At 34.0% G+C, this 25,621-nt stretch overlaps 1 protein-coding gene across 3 annotated transcripts; it reads right to left on the minus strand.

The window, feature by feature from the left end:
- Window positions 1–1,232: 1,232 nt before the first annotated feature.
- Window positions 1,233–20,867, minus strand: LOC128183981 (syntaxin-7-like). 3 transcript variants are annotated; one of them, XM_052853233.1, is made up of 11 exons: window positions 20,838–20,867; window positions 18,023–18,116; window positions 15,863–15,934; window positions 15,649–15,718; window positions 14,409–14,496; window positions 13,494–13,568; window positions 12,813–12,893; window positions 12,151–12,279; window positions 9,094–9,166; window positions 8,441–8,523; window positions 1,233–3,568 (listed from the first exon to the last, which is right to left on the minus strand). In XM_052853233.1, the coding sequence occupies exons 1-11, from the start codon at window positions 20,850–20,852 to the stop codon at window positions 3,473–3,475; spliced, it is 876 nt and encodes a 291-aa protein (XP_052709193.1). In that variant the 5' UTR covers window positions 20,853–20,867; the 3' UTR covers window positions 1,233–3,472. The 3 variants fall into 3 exon arrangements, with proteins under 3 accessions (XP_052709193.1, XP_052709200.1, XP_052709211.1); XM_052853240.1 differs by lacking the exon at window positions 20,838–20,867 and adding an exon at window positions 20,578–20,661; XM_052853251.1 differs by lacking the exon at window positions 20,838–20,867 and adding an exon at window positions 20,582–20,614.
- Window positions 20,868–25,621: the final 4,754 nt, after the last annotated feature.

Consider the following 25,621-nt stretch of genomic DNA (forward strand, 5'->3'; position numbering starts at 1 on the left):
GTTCAACTCGACGCTCGCCTGTCTCTCTTGCTTGTCGGGGATTAACGGCGACAGCCGAGCGTTTGGTTGAACGAGACGAGAGTTCAATATTGCTTGGATCCATAAATTTTCCAGAAATATTTCTATACTGATACATAGTTTGATTGAATTTATTCTATCTTTAAATATTCATATGGGGTTTTATCAAACATTCTTGTGTCGAAAAAGTCCGAAAATTCATATTATAAAAAAGTGCGTAATTCAAATACAGATTAGAAACTACCTGTACTTATCATGCAAAATAACATATCATTGATTTTAAAATTAATAAACATCGATAAAATCAACTCCCGTCAGTTCTTCGGTACTTTGATTTATCATTACATTTAAAAAACTAGCATGTACACTGACAGCTTTTTGTTATAATGAAAAATTCCCCGTCATATAGATTAATTATTAAGTTTGAATCACGTTTAATAATGATAATACATGTAGCATCCAAAGTTGGTATTTCAGATGTTTAGCTATGCATGATTTTAGCATTGTTTTAAACATGTGAGATAAATGAAAAAAATGACAATATATAACATGTTCGAATTTGTTATAAGTATTCGAACACATAACGTACATGTATGCAGATATCATATCAAGAAGAAAATCCATCATCAATCCCTACTTTATTTATTCGTGTATTATTGCATTACAATTGGAGTTTACCCATATTTGCCTGGAGAATCAAAATTCGCGTATTCATTTTTTTGGAGGATGTATATAATTTCTTTGAAAATATTAATATCCTAATTTGTTTTGTTCGGCTCTACAACCTACAATATGGTGAAATTAATGCAACAAAGATTTCGATGTCCGTGCGAATAAATAAATGATTTCTTTATTCTGTATGACGATATTCTAATCAGTTGATTTTTTTAAAAGGCTCTTTAGAAAATTCATTTGAAATGGTGAATTAATCTAACGCAAACCATTCCTTTCATTGTTCTTGTGTATTTGCGTGCGTGCATCATTATTTGATATAAAAATAAAAATGACTTGAATTCTCATTGAAACTCGTGTATCTGTAAAGATGTCCATCAGTTAAGAATAGGGAGTATTTCATAGTACATGTATCAATATATTGTACTTGCATTTTTTTTGAAAGAGAGATATTTCATTACTTGACTCTCATTGAAGAAGTAATGTTCTTAATCATGTGATTTTTTTTAATCAGTCAACGTCATAGGAAACAGAAGAAAACAATATATTTCAATTTTATTTGTTGCTATAAAAGCGTTTGCTAAGTTAAACATTAAATTGTTCCATATACATTTTGTATCTTAATTCACACTATTCATGCAGTACAAGCGCCCATATGATGGAGATCTAAATTTCTATATTTACATTTACCAAGTATTGTTCCCTCTATTTCTTACGGAAACTTATATTTAATTCATAGCTGTATAGAAACAGCCAGACTGAAATCTAAACTCCCCGTTTATCGATTGGTCAAAATCTACAGCGGCTGAAACTGACAAGAAAATGACAGGACAGATATCGACACCCCCTGTTTATCGATTGGTCCAAACCTACAGCGACCTAGGAAAAATCACGGACTGCACGAACTAATCATGACGATGTCAGACTCAAAGTCTCACAGGAGACGATTTGGCTGTTTCTTTTAGCTAACGTACTTACGTACATTAACAGTAATTTAGTGAATTTTACTTACTTTTCATGATCAATTTATCAGTCAGCTAAAAGAAAGGTGTTAATATAAACAATGAAATGCTTTCTTTGATGATTCATTCGGATTGTGAAGGTAGCGATCATTGCAGAAAAAATTTACATAACCCGCTAACGCGGATTATGTATTTTTTTCTGCAATGTCGCTCCCTTCATATCCCGAATGAATTACCAAAGAAAGCATTTTATTGTTTAAATAATGCACAAATACACCCTTTCGAACAGATGTAAACTAATAAAACTACGATAAAAATTTGGATCTCTCGATTTTATATTATCGCGATTTGAAAAAAATAAAAACAGTGGAGTCGCAGAATTAAATTCTCGCGCAAAGCAAGGAATGTACAATATAGGAAATTACATTTTAAAGGGGCATGGTCACGATTTTAGTCAAAAATTATTTTTTCGATTTTAATGTTTGCAATGCTTCAGTAAGGCATTTTTAATAGGCCACCAAAATTTGAGTGTCATTTGATGAGTCAAAAGCGAGTTACAGAGCTTAAAATTCTTCGCTATGTAAACAAAGCGTTTGTTTACATTTTGAATGTTGAAGTAAAAATTCCAGTTTTAGACCTAAAATGAATGTGTTAATCGTTAGGAACTGTTTATTTATGCTTAAAATGAAAAATAAGATAGACAAGCCTGCTTGAAAAAGATTTTTTACTGGTATATTGAACGTATGTAAACAAAAACAGGGCACGAGCCTTGTTTACATGACGAAGAATTGTGAGCCCTGTATCTTGCTTAAAACTCAACGAATGGCACCTTAATTTCATTTCATCATTAGAAATGCATTCCTAAAGCATTGCATATAATAAAAACAGAAAAATAAAATCTGACCAACATCGTGACCATGCCCCTTTAAAGGAACTACCGTTCATGAGCGACGAAATAGTTTTGTAAAATATAAAAAGAGACCCATTCGGCCTTAACAATCACCTGAGAATGATAAAACCCTATAATAATTCACATCACGGCAATTTAATAATAATATGGTTATAGTTGTACAAAAATCGTTGCTAAAAAAACAAGAAAGATCAAGAAAATAAATTAAATGGTCATTTATAAATGAAGTTTTAAAATATTTGATTGCATTCAATGAATTATAACCCACAGGAGAAACTATTAGACTATTTTGAACTCGCCAGCATGCATGCAGGCTAAATCTATTGCACTATTTTTGAAAGATGTAGAGAGGGAAAACTTCCTAAAAATAAACTCATTACTGACAACCGTAGTGGAATGCATGTGAACAAGAAAAACATCCAAGAATAACACCTTTGTTGAAAGTACTGTAAACCATTTTTTTTTCATGTGCTAAAAATATTTGCGAGATTTGCGAGAGTTTCTCGGTCACGACCTAGTCTTTGCCGTATGGATTTTATATCAAAACGAGTGTGGTTGCGAAAAATAGTCGTCGCAATTCAGTTCATCTGCAATAAATCGCGAAATAAAGTCGTCGCGAAGAACAGTTGGTTTACAGAATAGACACAGAATGTAACACAGACTGATCCTAGAAAAGAATTAAATGATATTAAATAATTTAATCACAAATGATTTTTTCCCTAAATTATAAATAAAGCCAAGCTTCTAAACCAGAATTCTCACTTAAAGGTCATAAATTTCACACTTTGGTCATTGACAAGCCTTCTTCAATGTCTTGAGACATTTATCTCAAATAAGAAAATGTGCTTGTATGAGCAACCTTTCACTCTGTAAATCAATTTTCCAGTTAGATATGTGGTAATTTTGGATTTCACGACTTTACGGATGCCACAATAATAATAGTCACAACAGCAGCGATTATCACCAAGATCACCAGTAAAATACACATTTTCTTCCTTGACTTTTTCTGAAAGAGAAAGATATTGCACTGTCAGAATTGCCATAAAAATGCACAAATAGGTATTCATGCTATCTCAAAAGCAAACATAGGTTATCACAGATTACAAAGCTCACCGAGTTGAGACATCACCCTTATGAGACAACACCTTTATGAGACCACCTTTATCATATTATATGAAAATCATACTTTATGATCTTGGATATTCATGGATTCTGTTTTGACACAATATCATATATCATCTGTTAAACAAGAGGCCCATGGGCCACATCGCTCACCTGAGGAACAATAGGTATGATAAAGTCAGCTACATGGAGTCATAAAACAAACAATCTGGACAATGTACAATAATACATGTAGATCCTGTATAAATAAAATCCATTTTTCCCCCTTGGAACTCGGATAGCCCTGATTGCTGCCAATATTTACAAGAGCAGACTTTAATCACCGCTCCTGCACATATATAGGGACTCAAAGTTACGCAGGCAGGGATGACCGCACACCTACGCAACTCAACAGGTACCAACGTTTACGCAAGCAGGGATGACCGCACACTTGCACAAACAGCTCAACCTAACACAAGCAGGGAGTGCCGCACACTTGCGCTAGAAAGGCCTGAACACCAGCATGGATGACCATACATTAGTGCTCCGCCGCTACCACCACCAATACAAGCAGATATGACTGCACACTTGTATTAATGCGATACAGGGCAGGAATGACCGCACACTTTGTATCGAAGGTTAGAAAACACGTAAATTAGATAGAGCAAGGATGTTCACACACTCAATCTATCCATACCTGTTCAAGTTTAACCCCAAACAGTTGCTCATCGAAATGCAATAGACACTGTCCCTATATATGTGCCAACCTAAAATAATTCATAGTATCTAAAAATTGCAAATCAAAAATAAACAAAATAATCTGGCCTTACCCAAAACTTCTTATGCAGAACAACTTATATACATTGAATATTTATTATTGTATAAAAATAATCATCACAATAATTGGTTAACAGTGGATGCATTAATTAAAATAATCAAGAATCAATAAATCAAGTGCAATAACTCAATACAGTAATACAAAAAGATTCTAATGAAAAAATAGCTGCCTGCTTCAATTCTATAGTCATATCACATGTTGAGTATTGCAGTTCTCAAAAAGATCCTTTACAATTGTTTATATATGGGATATTTAGCTACATCAAACTCTGAACCTTCTTGTGAGGCCGAAGAATTGTCCTGGAGCCAAAGCTTTAACAATGATAAAGAATCATCTTGCTGATTAGTTTCTGAGAAGAAGATTTTTAAAGATTTACTTTATATATTCCTATGTAAAACTTTAACACACCCCCCCCCCCCCCCATGTGGCCTCACACTACCCCCAGGGATCATGATTTTCACAACTTTGAATCTACACTACCTGAGGATACTTCCACACAAGTTTCAACTTTCCTGGCTGATTAGTTTCTGAGAAGAAGATTTTTAAAGATTTACTCTATATATTCCTATGTAAAACTTCGACCCCCCATTGTGCCCCACCCTACCCCCAGGGATCATGATTTTCACAACTTTGAATCTACACTACCTGAGGATGCTTCAACAACAGTTTCACCTTTCCTGGTGATTAGTTTCTGAGAAGAAGATTTTCAAAGATTTACTCTATATATTTCTATGTAAAATTTTAACACCCCCCCCCCAATGTGGCCTCACCCTACCCCCAGGGATCATGATTTTCACAACTTTGAATCTACACTACCTGAGGATGCTTCCAAACAAGTTTCAGCTTTCCTGGCTGTTTAGTTTCTGAGCAGATGATTTTTAAAGATTTACTCTATATATTCCTATCATCCTATGTAAAACTTCGACCCCCCCATTGTGGCCCCACCCTACCCCGGGGGTCATGAATTTCACAACTTTGAATCTACACTACCTGAGGATGCTTCCACAACAGTTTCACCTTTCCTGGCTGATTAGTTTCTGAGAAGAAGATTTTTAAAGATTTACTCTATATATTCCTATGTAAAACTTCGACCCCCCATTGTGGCCCCACCCTACCCCTGGGGGTCATGAATTTCACAACTTTGAATCTACACTACCTGAGGATGCTTCCACACAAGTTTCAGCTTTCCTGGCTGTTTAGTTTCTGAGAAGAAGATTTTTAAAGATTTACTCTATATATACCTATGTAAAACTTCGACCCCCCATTGTGGCCCCACCCTACCCCCGGGGGTCATGAATTTCACAACTTTGAATCTACACTACCTGAGGATGCTTCCACACAAGTTTCAGCTTTCCTGGCTTTCTGGTTCTTGAGAAGAAGATTTTTGAAAATTTCTCGAAATTTTTCATTAATTTCTAATTATCTCCCCTTGAAAACGGGTATGGCCCTTAATTTTCACAACTTTGAATCCCCTTTGCCTAAGGATGATTTGTGCCAAGTTTGGTTGAAATTGGCCCAGTAGTTCTTGAGAAGATGTTGAAAATGTGAAAAGTTTACGGACGGACGGACGGACGGACAGACGGACAGACAGACGACAGACAAAATGTGATCAGAATAGCTCACTTGAGCTTTCAGCTCAGGTGAGCTAAAAATTGTATGATAATCAAATGTTCATATGTTAATCAATACAATAATATAAAATTTAATATTGCATCCTATCATATTTACAATAAATATCATTAAATACAATAAGATACCGTAATAAACAATGATAAGATATGATATTGTAACTTATGATATGACATTGTATTGTGTTATACATTATTCTGATTGTATTTGATCACAAAATACAATATCATAATATATAATACAATATAGTATTTTATTACAATATCATATTACATAATACAACATAACATTGAAACATATGATATTATATTGTATAATGTAGTATGATATTGTATGATACTGTATCATTTTGATACATAATAGGATATTGTATCATATGATGCAATATAATTTGAAACAACATTGTATCATATCAAATGATACAATATTATGTGATAAGTAAAATATTATACAATACAATATTATATTATACATATTGTACCATATGATACAATAACATATATTACAATATCATATAATACTATTTAATGTGATATGATAATATATCCTATTTATAAAATGATATCATATTATACAATATCATATGATACGATATAATATAATATTACAATATCATACAACACAATTTCATGTGATATAATTCTATATTGCAGAAACCAATATCATTTTATACAATTTCGTATGATACAATATTATAGAACGTACAATATTGTATCATAGGATACAATATTATATTTTGAAATATCTTATGTAATAGTATCATGTGATAAAATAACAAATTAATAATACAATATAATATTATACAATATTGTATCACAATATACAATACTATACATAACAATATCATCATGATGATACAATATCATATAAGAAAATATCAAAAAATTTGATACAATATCACATCATATCATACAACTTTTTATAATATAACATATGATATTATATTGTATCATATTAAATAATATTGTTTCATATCATACAATACTATATTATAGGAATCATGTTATATCATTTATCAACAAACACATCTATCTATTTAGCAGGTTGGAGTGAGGTAGGAGATTTCTTTAGCATCCTTGATAATTGAGATCAGGCTCTGCATCTGAAGCAATCTCTGTGTTTCATTTATTATATAGTTAAATCAACTATGCAAGCTATCATCTATAACACGTGACCTGTTCAAAAAAACTAAACCTCATCCAGCATCCGAAACCTATGGCTCAGATTCAGCATTCAAGCCTGTCAGGTGCATCAGTATCATAAGACGCATCATCCATGCAAGTATGGTGATGTTCGAACCAGTAATAACTAATATAAGATATATTTTTTAGCATCCTTGATAATTGAGATCAAGCTCTGCATCTGAAGCTACCTCTGCAATTCATTCATATTACAGTTTAATCAACTATGCAAGTTTGAAATAGCACTATTATCTATTAAACATGTGACCTTTTCCAAAAAACTTAACCTTATCCAGCATCCGCAACCTATGGCTCAAACTCAGCATTCAAGCCTGTCGGGTGCATCAGTATCATAAGACGCACCATCCATGGAAGTCTGGTGAAGTTAGGACAAGTAATAACTAAGATATCATCATCAGAGGGCACCTGTTTCAAAAACTTTAACCAGCTCTTAAAACCTTAACCTCCTCCAGCATCCGAAACCTATAGCTCAGATTCAGCACTCAAGCCTGTCAGGTGCATCAGTTTGGTGAAGTACGGACCAGCAGAAACTTAGGTATTGCAATCAAAGGGCACCTGCAACAAAATCGTTAACCTGCTCCAAAAACCTTAACATCCTCCAGCATCCGAAACCTATAGCTCAGATTCAGCACTCAAGCCTGTCTGGTGCATCAGTATCATAAGATACACCATCCATGCAAGTTTGGTGAAATACAGACCAGCAGTAACTTAGATATTGCTATCAAAGGGCACCTGCAAAAAAAACTTTAACCTGGTCCAACAACCTTAACCTCCTCCAGCATCTGAAATTTAGGACTCAGATTCAGCATCCAAGTCTTTCAAGTCCATAAGTAGGTCCAGATGCATCATCCATGCAAGTTTGGTGAAGATAGGACAAGTAACAGCTTAGATACAGGACCTGCAACAAAAACTTTAACCAGGTCCGGACGCCGAAGCCGACGCCGGGGGTAAAGCATAAGCTCCCCTTGACGGTGAGCTAAAAAGCATTTGAAACACAATATACATGTCCATTTTCTCACAGTGTTTGTCTTATATCTTAAATAACTGCTTTAATTCTGAATTTGGCAATAAGGGATGTTATAATATAGACAGAACAAATAAGACATACTTGATATTCTGCTGCCTTGGCCAATTGAGATGTTCCTGTCTCAACATTTGTGTATGCCTTGTCTACATTTCCTTCTATGGAATCTGTGAAATATAAACAGTGTCTAATATTGTAAATTCCTTATTTTACTTGAGTACTTAAATCTGCGATTGCACTTTTTTGTATCAAATCGCGAGAACATAAAATCGCTTTTTTGGTTATAAATTTACTATAGTTCAAACTAACTGAAAAATAAAAGCGATGTTTTAAAATCTGTGAGGGTTGCTTCTCGCAAACGCGAAGATTAAAATTTTACAATACAATTAAGAATCTACAGTAGTCTAATTGTATTGTAAAGTTACCGGTAACTGTTACATTAACATGTGCAAAACAAAATGTCTGCTTTTTGGAAATGGGCATACAAATCACAAAAACTTGTTGCTCCAATTTTAATACTGAAAACAATAGAGCTTTGCATAAATAAAGCTCCACGCAATATTTGACTTGACGGATTGTGAAGCTACATTCCCAAGGTAACAACCTTATGTGCGCAATAAATATTCAGTTTTTTGTAAGAATGGAACTGTAGCAACCCGAAATTCCTGTGGAGCTACAATTTGCAGCTTAGCTTTACAAGCCAACCAAATTTATTCAACACGTTTAAAACACTGTACCTATGGTTTCTCCCTGCTCATTTACCATGGTTGCCAAGTCCTTAAAAATTTCATTTACATCCAAGATGTCAGACTGCAAGGAAAAATTTTTCAGGAATTATGCGTTTTTCAAATATGCAATATACAAACACATTAAAAAAAGTAACAAGATATCTGTGAGCCAATGCTCACTAGTGATACCTCCGCTCTGATGTGAATATGCAAAATAAGCAAAGTTGACATTTAACAGAAAGCTGGCATCCGATTGGTACAGAAATATATCCCACAATATGGCATGCCTAAACAAATAGTGTGTTAAAATTTCAAGGATCTGCGATAAATAGCTGCTGAGAAATCTTTGAGGAAAATTTGTTTGAAAATTTTGGCTAAAATAAACAATATGGTATGCCTAAACAAATAGTGTGTTAAAATTTCAAGGATCTGCGATAAATAGCTGCTGAGAAATCTTTGAGGAAAATTTGTTTGAAAATTTTGGCTAAAATAAACAAAGTACTCATTTAACAGGAAGATGACGTCCGATTGGTACAAAAATATATCCCACGATATGGCATGCCTTAAAAAACACTGTGTAAAATTTTCAAGCATCTCTGATAAATAGCTGCTGAGAAATCTTTGACGAAAATTTGTTTGAAAATTTTGGCAAAAAATAAGCAAAGTCATTATTTAACAGGAAGTTGACGTCCGATTGATACAAAAATATATCCCACGATATGGCATGCCTAAACAAATAGTGTGTTAAAATTTCAAGCATCTGTGATAAATAGCTGCTGAGAAATCTTTGAGGAAAATTTGTTTGAAAATGTTGGCTAAAAATAAACAAAGTCGTCATTTAACAGGAAGTTGACACCCGATTGGTACAAAAATACATCCCACAGTATGGCATGCCTATACAAATATTGTGTAAAAATTTCAAGCATCTGTGATAAATAGTTGCTGAGAAATCTTTGACGAAAATTTGTTTGAAAATTTGGTTAAAAAATAAGCAAAGTCGTCATTTCACAGGAAGATGACGTCCGATTGATACAAAAATATATCCCACAATATGGCATGCCTAAACAAATAGTGTGTTAAAATTTCAAGCATCTGCAATAAATAGTTGCTGAGAATTCTTTGACGGAAATTTGTTTGAAAATTTTGGCAAAAAATAAACAAAGTCGTCATTTAACAGGAAGTTGACGTCCGATTGATACAAAAATACATCCCACGATATGGCATGCCTATACAAATCCTGTGTAAAAATTTCAAGCATCTGCGATAAACAGTTGCTGAGAATTCTTTGACAGAAATTTGTTTGAAAATTTTGCTAAAAATAAACAAAGTCGTCATTTAACAGGAAGTTGACGTATGATTTGTACAAAAATATATCCCACGATATGGCATGCCTATACAAATACTGTGTAAAAATTTCAAGCATCTGCGATAAACAGTTGCTGAGAAATCTTTGACGAAAATTTGTTTGAAAATTTTGGTTAAAAAATAAGCAAAGTCGTCATTTAACAGGAAGTTGACGTCCGATTGGTACAAAAATATATCCCACGATATGGCATGCCTATACAAATACTGTGTAAAAATTTCAAGCATCTGCGATAAACAGTTGCTGAGAAATCTTTGACGAAAATTTGTTTGAAAATTTTGGTTAAAAAATAAGCAAAGTCGTCATTTAACAGGAAGTTGACGTCCGATTGGTACAAAAATATATCCCACGATATGGCATGCCTTAACAAACACTGTGTTAAAATTTCAATCATCTGCGATAAATAGTTGCTGAGATAAATGGGACAGAAATTTTTGTTACGGACGGACAGACAGACGGACAGACAGACAGACAGACAGACGGACAGACAGACACACAAGGGTAAAACAGTATACCCCCTCTCCTTCGGAGCGGGGGTATAAATAGCTTATCATGCAATTGTAAAAATCTTTTAATAATTCCAATGAAAATGATGTTTTCTAAAGAATGTACAAGTGAATTTGAAAATTATTTCAAATGAACCTTCACACACAATGTTGAAATTAAAGAGAAAAAAAATGTAACATTAGTGGCCTATGAGCTAACCCCCCCCCCCCCCAAATAAAACCCAAAATATATCTGACTTAGTTTCTGCTAAGTCCTTGAACTTAAGTTAGGCCTAAAACTAAAGACTTCTTAAGAAACTTGCCCCCGAGTTGATTAGGTTATAAAGAAATAGAATGCTGAGCCCTTTTTATTGAAACTGAATGACGATACAATCTTTGATGATAGCTACTCTTGAAACAAAATAGTTAATATCCATTTTCATTTTGCTACCAAAATTATGCTTAAAGCAAAGCAAAAAAAAAAAAAAAAAAAGAGATGTTTGTGAAACACTTATACCCCCCTCCCTTGGAAACATCCACAAAGAAAATGAACGTTAACTGCAAATAACTGGAATTTTTCTACGTCCAAGGGCCATAACTCTGTCGAAAATTTCTCGATCGTACCCAATATCAAACTTGACCTAGATATTATCATGATAAACCTGTTTACCAAATTTCATATCAATATGTTCATCCTCTGTGAAGAAAATGTGCAGAAACTGCAAATAACTGGAATTTTTCTACGTCCAAGGGCCATAACTCTGTCGAAAATTGCTTGATCGTACCAAATATCGAACTTAACCTAGATATTATCATGATAAACCTGTATACCAAACTTCATTTCAATATGTTCATCTTCTGCGAAGAAAATGAACAGAAACTGTTGGTGGACCGACCGACAGACAGCAGCAAAGCAATATGCCCTCCCTTCTTTGAAGGGGGCATAAAAATAATGTTACTATTAGGTCACTTTGAATGAGGTTAAACTTTCAAAATTAGTTCATACATTTTTATTTGTTAATGTAGAATTCCACAATGACATGATCTGCTTGCTTTTTGTTGACTTTTAAAAAACCCATTATCTGCAGCTTAATAAATTACGAAAATCAACCAAAACAAAAGTCTTGCATCATGTACACTAAAGCGGAGAAAGAATCTTCTTAACAATGTTTATGAATTAGCTGTCTGGTGTTCTTGTGCTATTTCTTTATATTTTACCTCCAACTGTCGAATCCTCTCCTCGCGATCCCGGATCAGAGTCAGATCATCCTCGATGATTTGGTCTTGTATTTGCTGTTCCTCTCTTTTGCGTTCTTGTTCTAGGAATTTTACCTCATCATCATCATCCTAAAACAGTGTATTTCTAAATATCAGTAATAAGTTCAAACCTACAAACAGATATCTGACCCTGAACTTCATTTATTTTACAATATCTATCATTGGCACTGATGTTAGCGCGAGGGGGTCATTGATGCACAAGGAAGCTGGAGTGCCCAGAGAAAACCCACATGTCCAAGCAGATGATAACCATACCCTTTCACATACAACCACAGTCGATTACAAGGATCAAACTCGGGTTGCAGCGTGAGAAGTGAGGACATTGTCCATTGGCCTTTATATAAATGTAATTATAAGTAGTAGGCAAACTCTCCTTAACCATAACTGGAGAATATGCACATTTTAACGTTCAAGTGGACAACTACTTGTGAAATGGATATAACAATACAGAGGCGTTATATATAGTCAGAATTGTAGAATTGTAGTGAACAACAAGTCGGAGTCAGTTTTGTTTATAGAAGTTGTGTATTCTATAAAACTTATCAATGTACATGATGAATAATATCTGCATATTCATGTTTTTTGCAGTTCAAAGTACTCACATCCATCCAGCCTCCACTGGACTTTGGTTTGGGTTTTTGGCTGGATAATTTAAAAGTCTTCTTTACTTGTTCCGCTGCTCTCTAGAAATAGGATATGCATGGATTGTGAAATCAATGTCATAATCATGTTTCAATTATTTATGATAACAGCAACATTTTAATGATTATTGTTATTTTTAACTTGAAGTGATTATATCATTCAGTACATTTTATACAATTCATACTGTTTATAATACATGTAATGTATACAGGGAAATATTTGCCCCAGTTTTATTTTTGCACCTTTCACCCTCGTTGTCAGCTGGCAAGTGGAAGACTGGGCAAATTACAATGTCTCAAATCATCTCTCTTTAATCAAAACTTTGACTGGGCAAATTTAAGAGAGGGCGAAACCAACAGCAATTGAAGGGCGAAAATAACACAATACAAAAATTACCCTGTATACAGAATGTATATTTGACACACATACCTATCATCAGAACTTTTAAATATTCAAGTTGGAATGCCATACTGAAGTTTTATTTATGGGTCTTACAAGTTTCTTTCTGATAAATACCACACACAATGACAATTCCATTTCTCCCTCCTCCCTCTCAGTTAAAGAGATAATTTAACAGTTTAAAGTCCAATTTAAAGTTTTTCCAAATATTCTGATCCCTAAAAATCATACATTGGCAGTACCTTTTGTAAAGATGTAAATCTTTGAACAGCTTCTTGAAAATCATTCTTTAATCGGTCCACTTGAAATTTTTGTTGCTGAAAAAACAAATTTGTTTAAATAAACAATTCTTATTAGTTTAAAATCTTTTTTTTACTGACAAAAATAACTAACAACTGATGTTAGGTAACATCACAATTTCATGTTGCAGTGGCCTAGATCTTACATACCATGGGAGAGAGACTTTATTCTGGTGATCTCAATGCATTTACATGTATTCCAAAGAAAGCATTTTAGAAATAAAAACACATTTATTTTTTTAAATTCTCAACTATTAATAAAGTCAGTATTTGACTTTTTTCTAAAAAGAAAATACCTGGTATAGTACCAGTAGAATTAAATAACAATGTTAAAAAGTTTATCAACTTGGTTGGACTTGGTTGGTTACATGATCAAATCCTATGAAGCCCTGGGCTGCATTCAAGATCGTAGCAGCTAGCCTAACCGCTAGGTCGTGGATATCTAGGTCTATTGAAGGGACCGCTAGGTCTCAGATTTGAAGTTGGAAATATTCAACTAAAGACTAATTATATTGACATAATTTGTTAATTTCAAGCGGGAATACGCATGTTAAAATTCATTTTAATTTAAAGGATGAACAAAATATCACTATATAAATAGATTTCATGTTTGTTTCAAAGAGGTAACTAAGGTGGCCATCTTGAATTTGATGCCTAGCTTAAAATATTTAGGCTACGAATATCTACGTAGCGGCTAGGCTAGTCAACCGTTCAACTACATAGCCCTACGTAGCAGCTACGATTTTGAACGCAGCCCTGTTTTTGAGCATGCAGACCTACTGGTATATTAAAGATATAAGCTTAACCGCCCCATCACCCAACACTATACATTGTGTTAATTTAAATATTAGAACTGACCCTATCTAGGCCTGTCATTGAAGAAATGGTTTTCATCTGTCTGCTTGTTTCCTGCACTATTTTGTTTGTCTTTGTGGAAACTTCATGGCTGAAAATGGGGAAAACAATCCTCTTGTTTAAGAAACTTAGATTTTTTTTTTGTTATTGAGCAAAATTTTCTATAACTACACACATAATGAGAACAATAAGAAGATATGGCTTCCTTGAACCAAGATTTGAATATGTTCCCTGCAGTTTCTTACCATTTTTTTTTTCAACAGCTTGTTTAATGTACAGTAATAATAAATTTATTTCTTATAACATAATTGATGGTGCATCGCTGTGTAATGCGTTAATTGTGACCTTGCACAATACAATTTCGTACAACTTTTCAGAGATAATTACCAGATATAGCTGGTTTAACATAAAGTATCACAGTGATTGAAATAATTTTTTATCCTTCTTAGAGCTATATCACTTAATATTAAAGATCTGAATTAAGTCAAGTTTGTTGACATGCACAAAGTTGAGAATGCTAGATAGTTTAAATTGACCTGTTAACCTGAAACAGTTGTTCATGTTTGATAAACAACAAAATAAAATTACCGATTCAAAATTAAAGTCATTGAAAAGGATGCTTACTGGTGGTGAGTTTTGGAGGGTATAATTGTACAATAAATTTTATGAGTAGAATCAAAACCTATGCATTCAATTTAAAATCATCAGAATTCTTGATAGCTAACATGATTTGCATTGATCAGTCTGAATATCTACATACAGCTGAACTTCGATATCTTGAACACTGATATCTCAAATACAATGGATATGTTGAAGTGATTTGTAATTCCCAACCCCTTATCTTTTAAGTATTTAACCCTTGATATCTCAAATACTCAGATAGATGAGTTTTTAAAAAGTCTCATCTAGTTCGAGATAACAAAGTTTGACTGTAATATTTTTTCTTTCTAATTTTTTTTTTATGATACTCATCAAAACCTATTCTAAATCAAATTTTGGTTGCAGAATTTATATAGGGATGTGGTAAACAGGTAAATTAAGTTTCTAAAACTAGGTCACTGAAGCGATAAGTTAAAGCGAGTGAAGTGTCAACAATATTTCTGGCTGGAAGTAATTTATAAAGCAAACTTTAAGGTGTTAATAAGCGGATAGTACACACCACATGTATGAGATAAATGACATATATAAATGATGGCTTGAAAGAATTAATGAATAGATCTACAACTGATAGTTGGTAACTTACATTTTGTCTCTACTTTCCACACTGTCTCTTTCAGTTCCTATCATTTTCATTAATTTTTCCAGGGAGTTTGCTTCAAAAAATATATATTCATTAACTTCTAAAATTCTAAATTACACAAAATCTTAAGATTAACTACATGAATTATGTAAAATATTTTTATTTTTCAAATCTAAGGAAAATTAACATGAGCATGAAATGTCAGACATGTTCTTACCTCCAACGATAATGTTTGAAATGTTTGTTTTTATCTGATCGCATATCTTTGAAAATTTGGTATTACCCTTTCCTGCAAAAAAAGACAAATAAAAAAACTATAATACATATTACAGATTTTGATTTCATTGTTAATGAGATTACAATACATAACAAACCCTTCTAAATATTAAACAAGAGGCCCAGGGGCCACATCGCTCACCTGAGCAACAATTGTCTTTTAAAATTCTGATCAAATTAGCATTACTGTATCAAAATATCTTGACAACTAAGTACGGTAGATCTTGCTAAAAAAAAATTGAAAATCTGCATATTTTTATCCACCTCTTTTTTTGGTAAATACCAAGCCCATTTTGTTGTTGTACCTGTGAGAAGATTTTTCTCTATCCTATATACCCCTACCCCCATTTCGTGGCCCCACTTTTCTCTAGGGAATCATGGTTTCATCAAACATTAATCTGCATAACCTGTACTTTCACACTAAGTACTGAGTTTTGGACTGAAAATTTTCCCAGAATATTTTTTTAAGATTTTCTCTATATATTTCTATGTAAAAATTCAAACCGCCATCACGGCCCCGCCCTACCACTAGGGACTGTGATTTTGCAAACTTGAATTTACACTACCAAAGGATGCCTCTACACAAGTTTGAGCTTTTCTGGCCAAATAGTCTTTAAAAAGAAGATTTTTAAAGATTTTCTCTATATATTCCTATGTAAAAATTCATCCCCAATTGTGGCCTCACCCTACCCCTGGACTATTATTTAAACAAACTTGAATCTATATGATCTGGGAATGCTTCCACTCAAATTTGGGCTTTCCTGGCCTAATAGTTTTGAGAAGAAGATTTTTAAAGATTTTCTCCATATATTCCTGTATAAAATTTATACCCGAATTGTGGCCCCACCCTACCCCCGGGGACTATGATTTGAACAAACTTGAATTTACACTACCTGAGGATGCTTCCACTCAAATTTGAGCTTTCCTGGCCTAATAGTTTTTTAGAAGAAGATTTTTAAAGATTTTCTCTATATATTCCTATGTTAAACTTGATCCCCCAATTGTGGCCCCTACCTACCCCTGGGGACCATGATTTGAACAAACATGAATCTACACTATCTGAGGATGCTTCCACTCAAATTTGAGCTTTCCTAGCCTAATTGTTTTTGAGAAGATTTTTAAAGATTTTCTCTATATATTTCTATGTAAAACTTGATCCCCCCCCCCCTTGTGGCCCCGCCCTACCCCCAGGGACTATGATTTGAACAAACTTGATTTTACACTACCTGAGGATGCTTCCATTTTAATTTGAGCTTTCCTGGCCTAATAGTTTTTGAGAAGAAGATTTTTAAAGATTTTCTCTATATATTCCTATGTTAAATTTGATCCCCCAATTGTGGCCCTACCCTACCCCCGGGGACTATGATTTGAACAAACATGAATCCACACTACCTGAGGATGCTTCCACTCAAATTTGAGCTTTTCTGGCCTAATAGTTTTTGAGAAGAAGATTTTTAAAGATTTTCTCTATATATTCCAATGTAAAACTTGATCCCCCCATTGTGGCCCCACCCTACTCCCAGGGACTAGGATTTGAACAAACTTGAATCTACACTACCTGAGGATGCTTCCACTTTAATTTGAGCTTTTCTGGCCTTATAGTTTTTGAGAAGAAGATTTTTAAAGATTTTCTCTATATATTCCTATGTAAATCTTGATCCCCCAATTGTGGCCCCTCCCTACCCCCGGGGACCATGATTTGAACAAACTTAAATCTACACTACCTGAGGATGCCTCCAAACAAGTTTAAGCTTTTCAGGCCGAATAGTTTTTGAGAAGAAGATTTTTGAAAAATACCAACAAATTTTCAAAAATTCTCAATTATCTCCCCTTTAAAGAGGGCGTGGCCCTTCATTTGAACAAACTTGAATCCCCTTCACCTAGTGGTGCTTTGTGCCAAATTTGGTTGAAATCTGCCCAGTGGTTCTTGAGAAGAAGATGAAAATATGAAAAGTTTACAACAACGACGACGACAACGACGACGACTACGACAACGACAGACAACGGACAAATTGTGATCAGAAAAGCTCACTTGAGCCTTTGGCTCAGGTGAGCTAAAAATATTTAATATAATTTACAAAAATTTTCTTTTAATACCAACCGTAATATGGATCATCATGATATTCCCTAACAGCCCCATATTCTGGGTACTCCGACCGTCTCCCCTGCATACTTGTTAGTGATTGCCTTAATTTCTGTATATTCAAACAGAAACAAAACAGGTAATCACAGATTACAAAGCTCACCAAGGCAAATCATCACCTTAATGAGACCACTGTTATCATATTATATGAAAATCATAGTTAATGATCTTGGAAATTCATGGATACTGTTTTGACACAATATCGTATATCATATGTTAAAAGATTGTATGTTTATCATAATATTCATTTCGTACGGTATTATAAGATACAATGTTTATCAATACAATAATATAAAATACAATATTGCATCCTCTGATTCTTACAATATATATCGTATACTAATAGAAAATATACCCTTTTCCGCCTTGTGCGATAAAAGCAGAAAATTCGCCTACCCTTGTGATATAAACCATAGGAGTGTCATATTAGATTTATATCACACCCATCTCTGGAAATCTTCGGATGTTATATCACACCCCTTTCCGTTAATCATCAGCTATTATGACGTAGAGTTCGGTATGCGTCGTTCAACTCCAATCTCCGAGTATGACGTCAAATAGTACGTCGACGTCAACTTGGTATACAAACAATTACTGGCGCAAAAATTCCAGGGAAGTTTATCAGATATGGAATTAGACACAGAGCGATTTGTAAACAATAATCATTCATTACATGATGTTATTTATTGTTTCTTTGATATTTTCTATAAGTATATGATATAAAAATCATAACACAGCAATTTTTATATCGCATCCTATATTAGCCCTCGGTCGCTGTATATTAGCCCTCAAGCCTGATGGCTCTCGGGCTGATATACAGCGACCTTGGGCCAATATAGGATGTGATATAAAAATTGCCATGTAATATAATCTATATATATCATATAATACAATGTAATACTGTGATAAATAATGATGCAATACGATATTGATATGACATTGTATCCTATTAAACATTATTGTATTTGATCACATTATACAATATCATTACATAATATAATAAAGTATTATATGATATATCATATCACATAATACATCACAATATTGTAACATATGATATTACCGAGCGCAGAGAGGATTTATGGTGACACGTGTATATAAGAGATCAGTGAAAAATGAATGTTGAATCAGGGGTACTAAGGCCAAAAAAAATTTCTTCCAGCCCTGGGCGCTGCCATATTGGCAGCCATTTAAATTGTTTTTAAAAAGTTAGTTCGATCATTGATTGACTGGTACTTATCGATGTTTATTGCCCCTAAACTCGATTAAATAAGTTCCAGTGTTTCAATAGAAGTTAATTTGAATTAAAAGAAATTAAAAAGGAAACCAGATAAGTTTCAATAGTGCTTCAATCAAGAAACATGACTTGTTTTATGTATGTCTTATCAAATTATCAGATGGAAAATAAAAACATTAACGTCAAGGAACTTTTAGATACTGAACAAAGTATGCAATTTTATTACAGCGGCATTCATATGAATTCAATTGATAAACAATAAAAGAAGAAATAAAAAAATTTGGAATCACGTAACTCTCTTCGGCTATTTCCGAAGACAAAACTTGAACGTTTTACATCTGAAATATGACGTCATAATGTAGACTGAGCACACAGCGTTTAGTTTAACTTTGACGAATGGTATGAGTAGGCAACCATACAGGCGGATCCTACTGTGTGCGTCTTAAATAGATTTTATCATACAAAAATCAAACTGCATTGTGTTAAATCTGCGCTCGGTCCAACGGTCCCACCGTTTACATATTATAATGTATAATATAGTATGATATTGCTTCGCCTTGCCATCTATGAGATTGATCATTTTACCAAATATATTTCTGTAGTCAGCGAGTACTAACAAACTTAATAAGTAATAATATCACACCCCTACTGACGTGCGACCAGTTTTCGTCGAGCACTATTTCTCACCAGTGCATTAATTGTTTAGTCATTTTTATTATCATGTTTTGATATAATGATGCAACAATGCATTGGCGGGTTACCCTAAACCCACAACTTTTTTTTTAGGCCTTATATCGCACAGGGTGGAAAAGGATACATTTTCTAAAAGTATACGATATATATTTCTTGTCGTCAATATTTGCATAATGTATAGATTTCTAGACATAAGATTTATATTCTCTGGAATTAATTTCAGGGGTGCAAAGTCTTACGGAGCAGAATCGTCCTGGTACGAACTGTACCTATGGGGTAAACGATTCGCTATCCGTATTATCAAGTATAGATAGATAGATCATCATTTATTTCTAATTCAGAGTCCAGAGCAGACAAGTATATGGCATATTAATACAATTACAAGAGAAAGACATGCCAAAGAATAGTGTGAAAATTATCAAAGTATAACAATTACTGTATAGCATATGACAAAATTTCTCCTATAAGGAGTACTATATCATGTTATCATTGATTATGATGATTGCTGATCAACTGTATATAACACATCTTCTATGAACTTGCATAAGTGTTCTGGAATGAACGAATCAATTTAATTACTTACCTACGCTTTAATTCAGACTCAGAAAACCATTTGAAAAATATTTGTAAGACTGTCACATGACACAAGTCAACATGAGTTATGTCCCTGAAATTCGCGGAATAACTTCAATGTTTATATTTTTTTGAAATATTTAATAACAACTTTCATTGATACTAAACAAAATTAGAATATTTCATTTGAAAAAAAATCTTTAAAAATAATGACTTCTTAAAGAACATCAATGACAATATTATAGATGAATATATTCTTGGGTGGCTTACATTTTTCATAGACATTAGCCGGAAGTATAATTGTCAAAGTTCCTAGTCTCGTTCAACCAGACGCTCGGCAGTCTCCGTAAATCTCTCTCTGCTCGTCGGAGATATACGGAGACAGCCGAGCGTCTGGTTGAACGAGACTACAAAGTTCCTAATACATCGATTTACCCAAAAGGACCCAAAAGAAACAAAAAAGGACTCAAGAAAATCCTAAAGAAGCATTAATTAATATCATAAGCTACTAATAGAACATTTTTTTTAGTTTGATGGCTTAAGTAAATATTGGGGATAATTTATATATATTTCTCAGATTCAAATTTTATACGGTAACTACATAGGCCTAATCATCATCTTCCGGCTCAGAAACCCTTGACTTGGGAAGATGCATAATCATTTACCAGCCCGATTTCCTAGGGGGTCGTTTCGAAAGTCATTAATTTTTACTATAGGACCCTATGAGATTTTGTTGAAAAAGCGTGAAATTTTCACATTTCCCCAATAACTTTAGTATTTTTGCCCTAGGATTTCATTTCCTTTCCAATGTATGAGAACTGTTGTAAAGTGTCGCCAAATCGTGAAATAAAAAAACATTGCTTACCTCGCGTTTTGATCTAGGGGTAATATCAAATCAGGGACGTATATACTAACTATACTTAGTATATACGTCCCTGATCAAATTGATTCCCCCCAATAAAAAAAATTGGATTATTAATTGCGGTTTATATATTTGCATATAAAAACTAATTTTTACGCAATTACACTTTTAAAATGGTAATATATGTTCTGTCAATAAATTATTTTTTTAAAAATCCATCGCTGTCTCGAATAAATGAGGCGTTAAAACGTACCCAAGAGAAAACGTACCCGGGGGGGGGGGGGGAGTTACTCCTAAAAAATTGTTTTAGAAAATAAAAATAAAAGTCCCAATTACTGGCGGCCATGGTAATCTACAAAGGACAGATTATTCTCTTTTGAGAAGTGGGCAGGCATAGCCTACATGGATGTAGGCTATGCCTGCCCAGTTCTCAAAAAAGAATAAGGACAGATGCGTACAAGTATGGAGGGTAATCGTGTTCAAAAATCCAGACATGTAAACTTGTAAATCCGAATATGTAATCGTGTTGGTGTGTGAGTCTGAGTATGAATATGTGTAATTCTGATCGTGTAACCTATAAAACTCAGGGATGAATACTTTAGAGTTGACCCCGCAGGCCTTCAATCTAATTTTTCCTGCAGATGCTAATTGCAGCTGTTAAATGCTGTTTGTTATTTACATGTAACTTGCCACTATAATACAAACTTTCTATCTGTAGTCTCTGCATTTGTATTTCCGTTTTCTGAAATATCATGGCTGACATGTTGCAAATCAACAAATGTAAAGTCTACAAGTTTGTCGAATTTTAACATGACCATTTATGGAAACAGTGACGTCACCGATAGAAAAAGGCTAGCTGCAGGTAAGGCATGCCGTAATCGCCGGAATATGGACGGAATAAATATAAGAAAAATATAAGGATGGTCTATAATCATAATATCTTTGGATAACAACTTTTCTTAGAAAGCCACTCACCCGCCCGCCATTTTCACTTTTTCAATAATCGAAAAACCCGGTTAAAAATTCTCTCTAAAAATTCTTAGAATTCAGAAGCAATGGAGTTACAACATGAGACCTCACGGCGGTCTCCGAACCTCATGCCGCTCAAAATATATTTACCCCCTTAAGAAATTTCTTGATCCGTCTCATTTCTAGAAAAGAGTACGCATTTACTTATATTCCAGTTTAAATTACATGTCAAATTAGTTTAGAGAAATAAGATATTAGGCATTTCTTTTTAACCCTTATCATACAATACCATGAGAATAAATTACAGAAATTAGCGCATTCGTCACATCGGCGACGATTTTTATGTGCATGACCCTCTTCCTGTTTGGTCCAGTTTCAATCATAACTAAAAAAAAATTCTAAAAATAATACCGGTATTTTCGATAGAAAATAGATAACTGTCCTTCATTTAAAGCTTATTGCAACAGTTAAGCTGAATACTATGTTTATGATTTATCCATTCCGGCGATTACGGCATGCCGTTTCCCCGCAGCAAAGCAGTTGCCATATAAGGTCATGTCAAAATTCGACAAACTTGTAGCCTAGACTTTACATTTGTCAATTTGTCAATTTGTATTACGTCAGATGTGTTATTGCCGTGTCTGAAGACTACGGATTGAAAGTGTGCAAAGTTGAAGGTTTAATTAACTGATGAAAGCAATAAAGCTGCGAATTGTGCATCATGCGAAGGAACTGAGTCAAATCTTACACGTGTTTATGCCCGAGTTTTATAGGTTACACGGTCAGAATTACACATACGGGACGTAGCATCAGGGGGGGGGGGGGGCAGAAGGGGGGGGGGGGGCCAGGCCCCCCCCCCCTCCCCCACTTTTTCTCGCAGCAACAATTTTTTTTAAAATTTACATATAAAAATATGAATTATAATGGAGTTGGCCCCCCCCCCCCCCCACTTTTTTGGAAGTTAGTAAAAAATTGATATGAAAATAAGGAAATGAGTAGTAAAATTGAAGTAACCCCCCCCCCCCCCCCCGGATTAGGAATTTCATGATTTGGAGGGAAAAAAATTTTGGTAGGGAAGAATTTTTTTTTGGAAGTATAGTTGAGCCCCCCCCCCCCCCCCCCCCCCCCCCCCCCCGGATTAGGATTTTGAAGATTTTTGGAAACTTTAAGTTTCCCCTTTTTTTTTTTTTTTGCTTGTCAAGATTTTTTGGATGGGTCTGGCCCCCCCACTTTCAAAAACGATGCTACGTGCCTGACATATTCATACCCAGACTTACACACCAACACGATTACATATTCGGATTTACAAGTTTACATGTCTGGATTCTTGAACACGATTACCCTCCATATACAAGTGGTGTCAATTTCCCCGCACCCAGATAATAAAACGACAAAGTACTTTTTTTTCATAAAGTTATATTACATTTAAAGGGACCTGGACACGATTTCAGATGAACATTTTATTTTTGATTTCTATGTATAAAATGGTTTACTTTTGTATTTTGAATGATTCACCAAAGTTTGAATGTAAGAAGTCATGTTACAAGCGAGATAGAGAGGGAAGAAGTCGTTGTTATGTAAACAAAGCTCGAGTCATATATTTGTTTACAAATACTGTAAAGTAAAGAAATTTCTTTATCAAAATAACTTAATAGACTGATTCAATGGGTTCATTAATAATTTCATCACAACAAGACAACATTAGATTGAAATTTATACCAGTACAACAAATATGTGAACATTAATAGGACTCAAGCTTTGTTTACAAAACAAAGAATTCTAACCTCTGTAATTTGCTTGTAACTCGATATTTGACTTTTTCTATTTTGTCAAAGCATTGAAAACATCTATATTGACAACTCTAGACATAAAAATTGAAATAATAGATTTCGAAAATTTTGAGCTCAAATCGTGTCCAAGTCCTTTTAAAGCATTGCATGTATTCTCCGATATATTTTACTGACTTTTCTCCTTTGTTTATCTCTTAAATAGTTTTCTAAACAGTTTGACGATCATTTTCTTTTTTTTTTTTTTTGGTGAAAAACGCGATTTTTTTATCGTCGATATTTTATTCAGTAAACAAAGATGCTAAAATTTGTAGCAATATCACAAGTCCGGAACAAGTTTATAGACTTTCATGTTAAATACTGAAATCTGATTGGTTAAGACACAGTTGACAATCCGTTCTATTAACCTCAGCGTTAGCAACACACTTAGCACTTACCCTCCAAAACAGGCACTATTTATATAGTGTTACCCGTTGCCAAGTGTGTTGCTAACGCTGAGGGTAATAGAACGAATTACCAACCGCGTCTAAACCAATCAGAGTTCAGTATTAAAATGAAAGTATAATAATAGTCCAATAATATCTGAGATAATCGGCAAACCTTGGCGAGTACGGTGCATGCATCAAATTCTATCTTGCTGAATGCAATCAAAAAAGGCAAAGTTGCGAAGGCGAGAGTGCAAAGTTGCGAAAGCCAAGGAGCTCCTAGCTTCTCCTTCGCATCTTCGTACTTAAATTTCATCTTCGCGCTTCATCGTCGCACCTTCGCACTTCCGCTCCTTCGCCTTCGCAGCTTCGCACTCTCGCATCTTTGCCCTAAAAAAGAAAATGCGAAGGTCGAAGTTGCCCCTATCGGAACACCAAAGAGAATAGTGTTTTAGATTATTTCTCTGTTATCTTTTTTAAAAAATAATTCTATGTAAAAATTCAATCTCCTATTGTGACCACACCCGATCCCCGGGGATAATGATTTTTACACGCTTGAAAGATAACTATCTTTGGATGTTTTCATACAAGTTTCGGATTAACAGGTCTATTAGTTTTTGTAAACATTGTTTTGCATTATTTCTATCAATTTATTTAAACAATAAAATGCTTTCTTTGGTGATTCATTCGGGATATGAAGGTAGCGACATTGCAGAAAAAATACATAATCCGCGTTAGCGGGTTATGTAAATTTTTTCTGCATTGATCGCTACCTTCATAACCCGAATGAATCATCAAAGAAAGCATTTTATTGTTTATATTAACATCTTTCTTTTAGCTAATTGATAAATTGATTATGAAAAGTAAGTAAAATTGACTAAATTACTGTCAATGTACGTATTACGTAAGTATGTTAGCTAAAAGAAACAGCCAAATCGTCTCCTGTGAGACTTTGAGTCTGACATCGTCATGATTATTTCGTGCAGTCCGTGATTTTTTCTAGGTCGCTGT

The sequence above is a fragment of the Crassostrea angulata genome, chromosome 1 (assembly GCF_025612915.1).
Source record: "Crassostrea angulata isolate pt1a10 chromosome 1, ASM2561291v2, whole genome shotgun sequence".
In the NCBI taxonomy this organism is placed as follows: domain Eukaryota; kingdom Metazoa; phylum Mollusca; class Bivalvia; order Ostreida; family Ostreidae; genus Magallana; species Magallana angulata.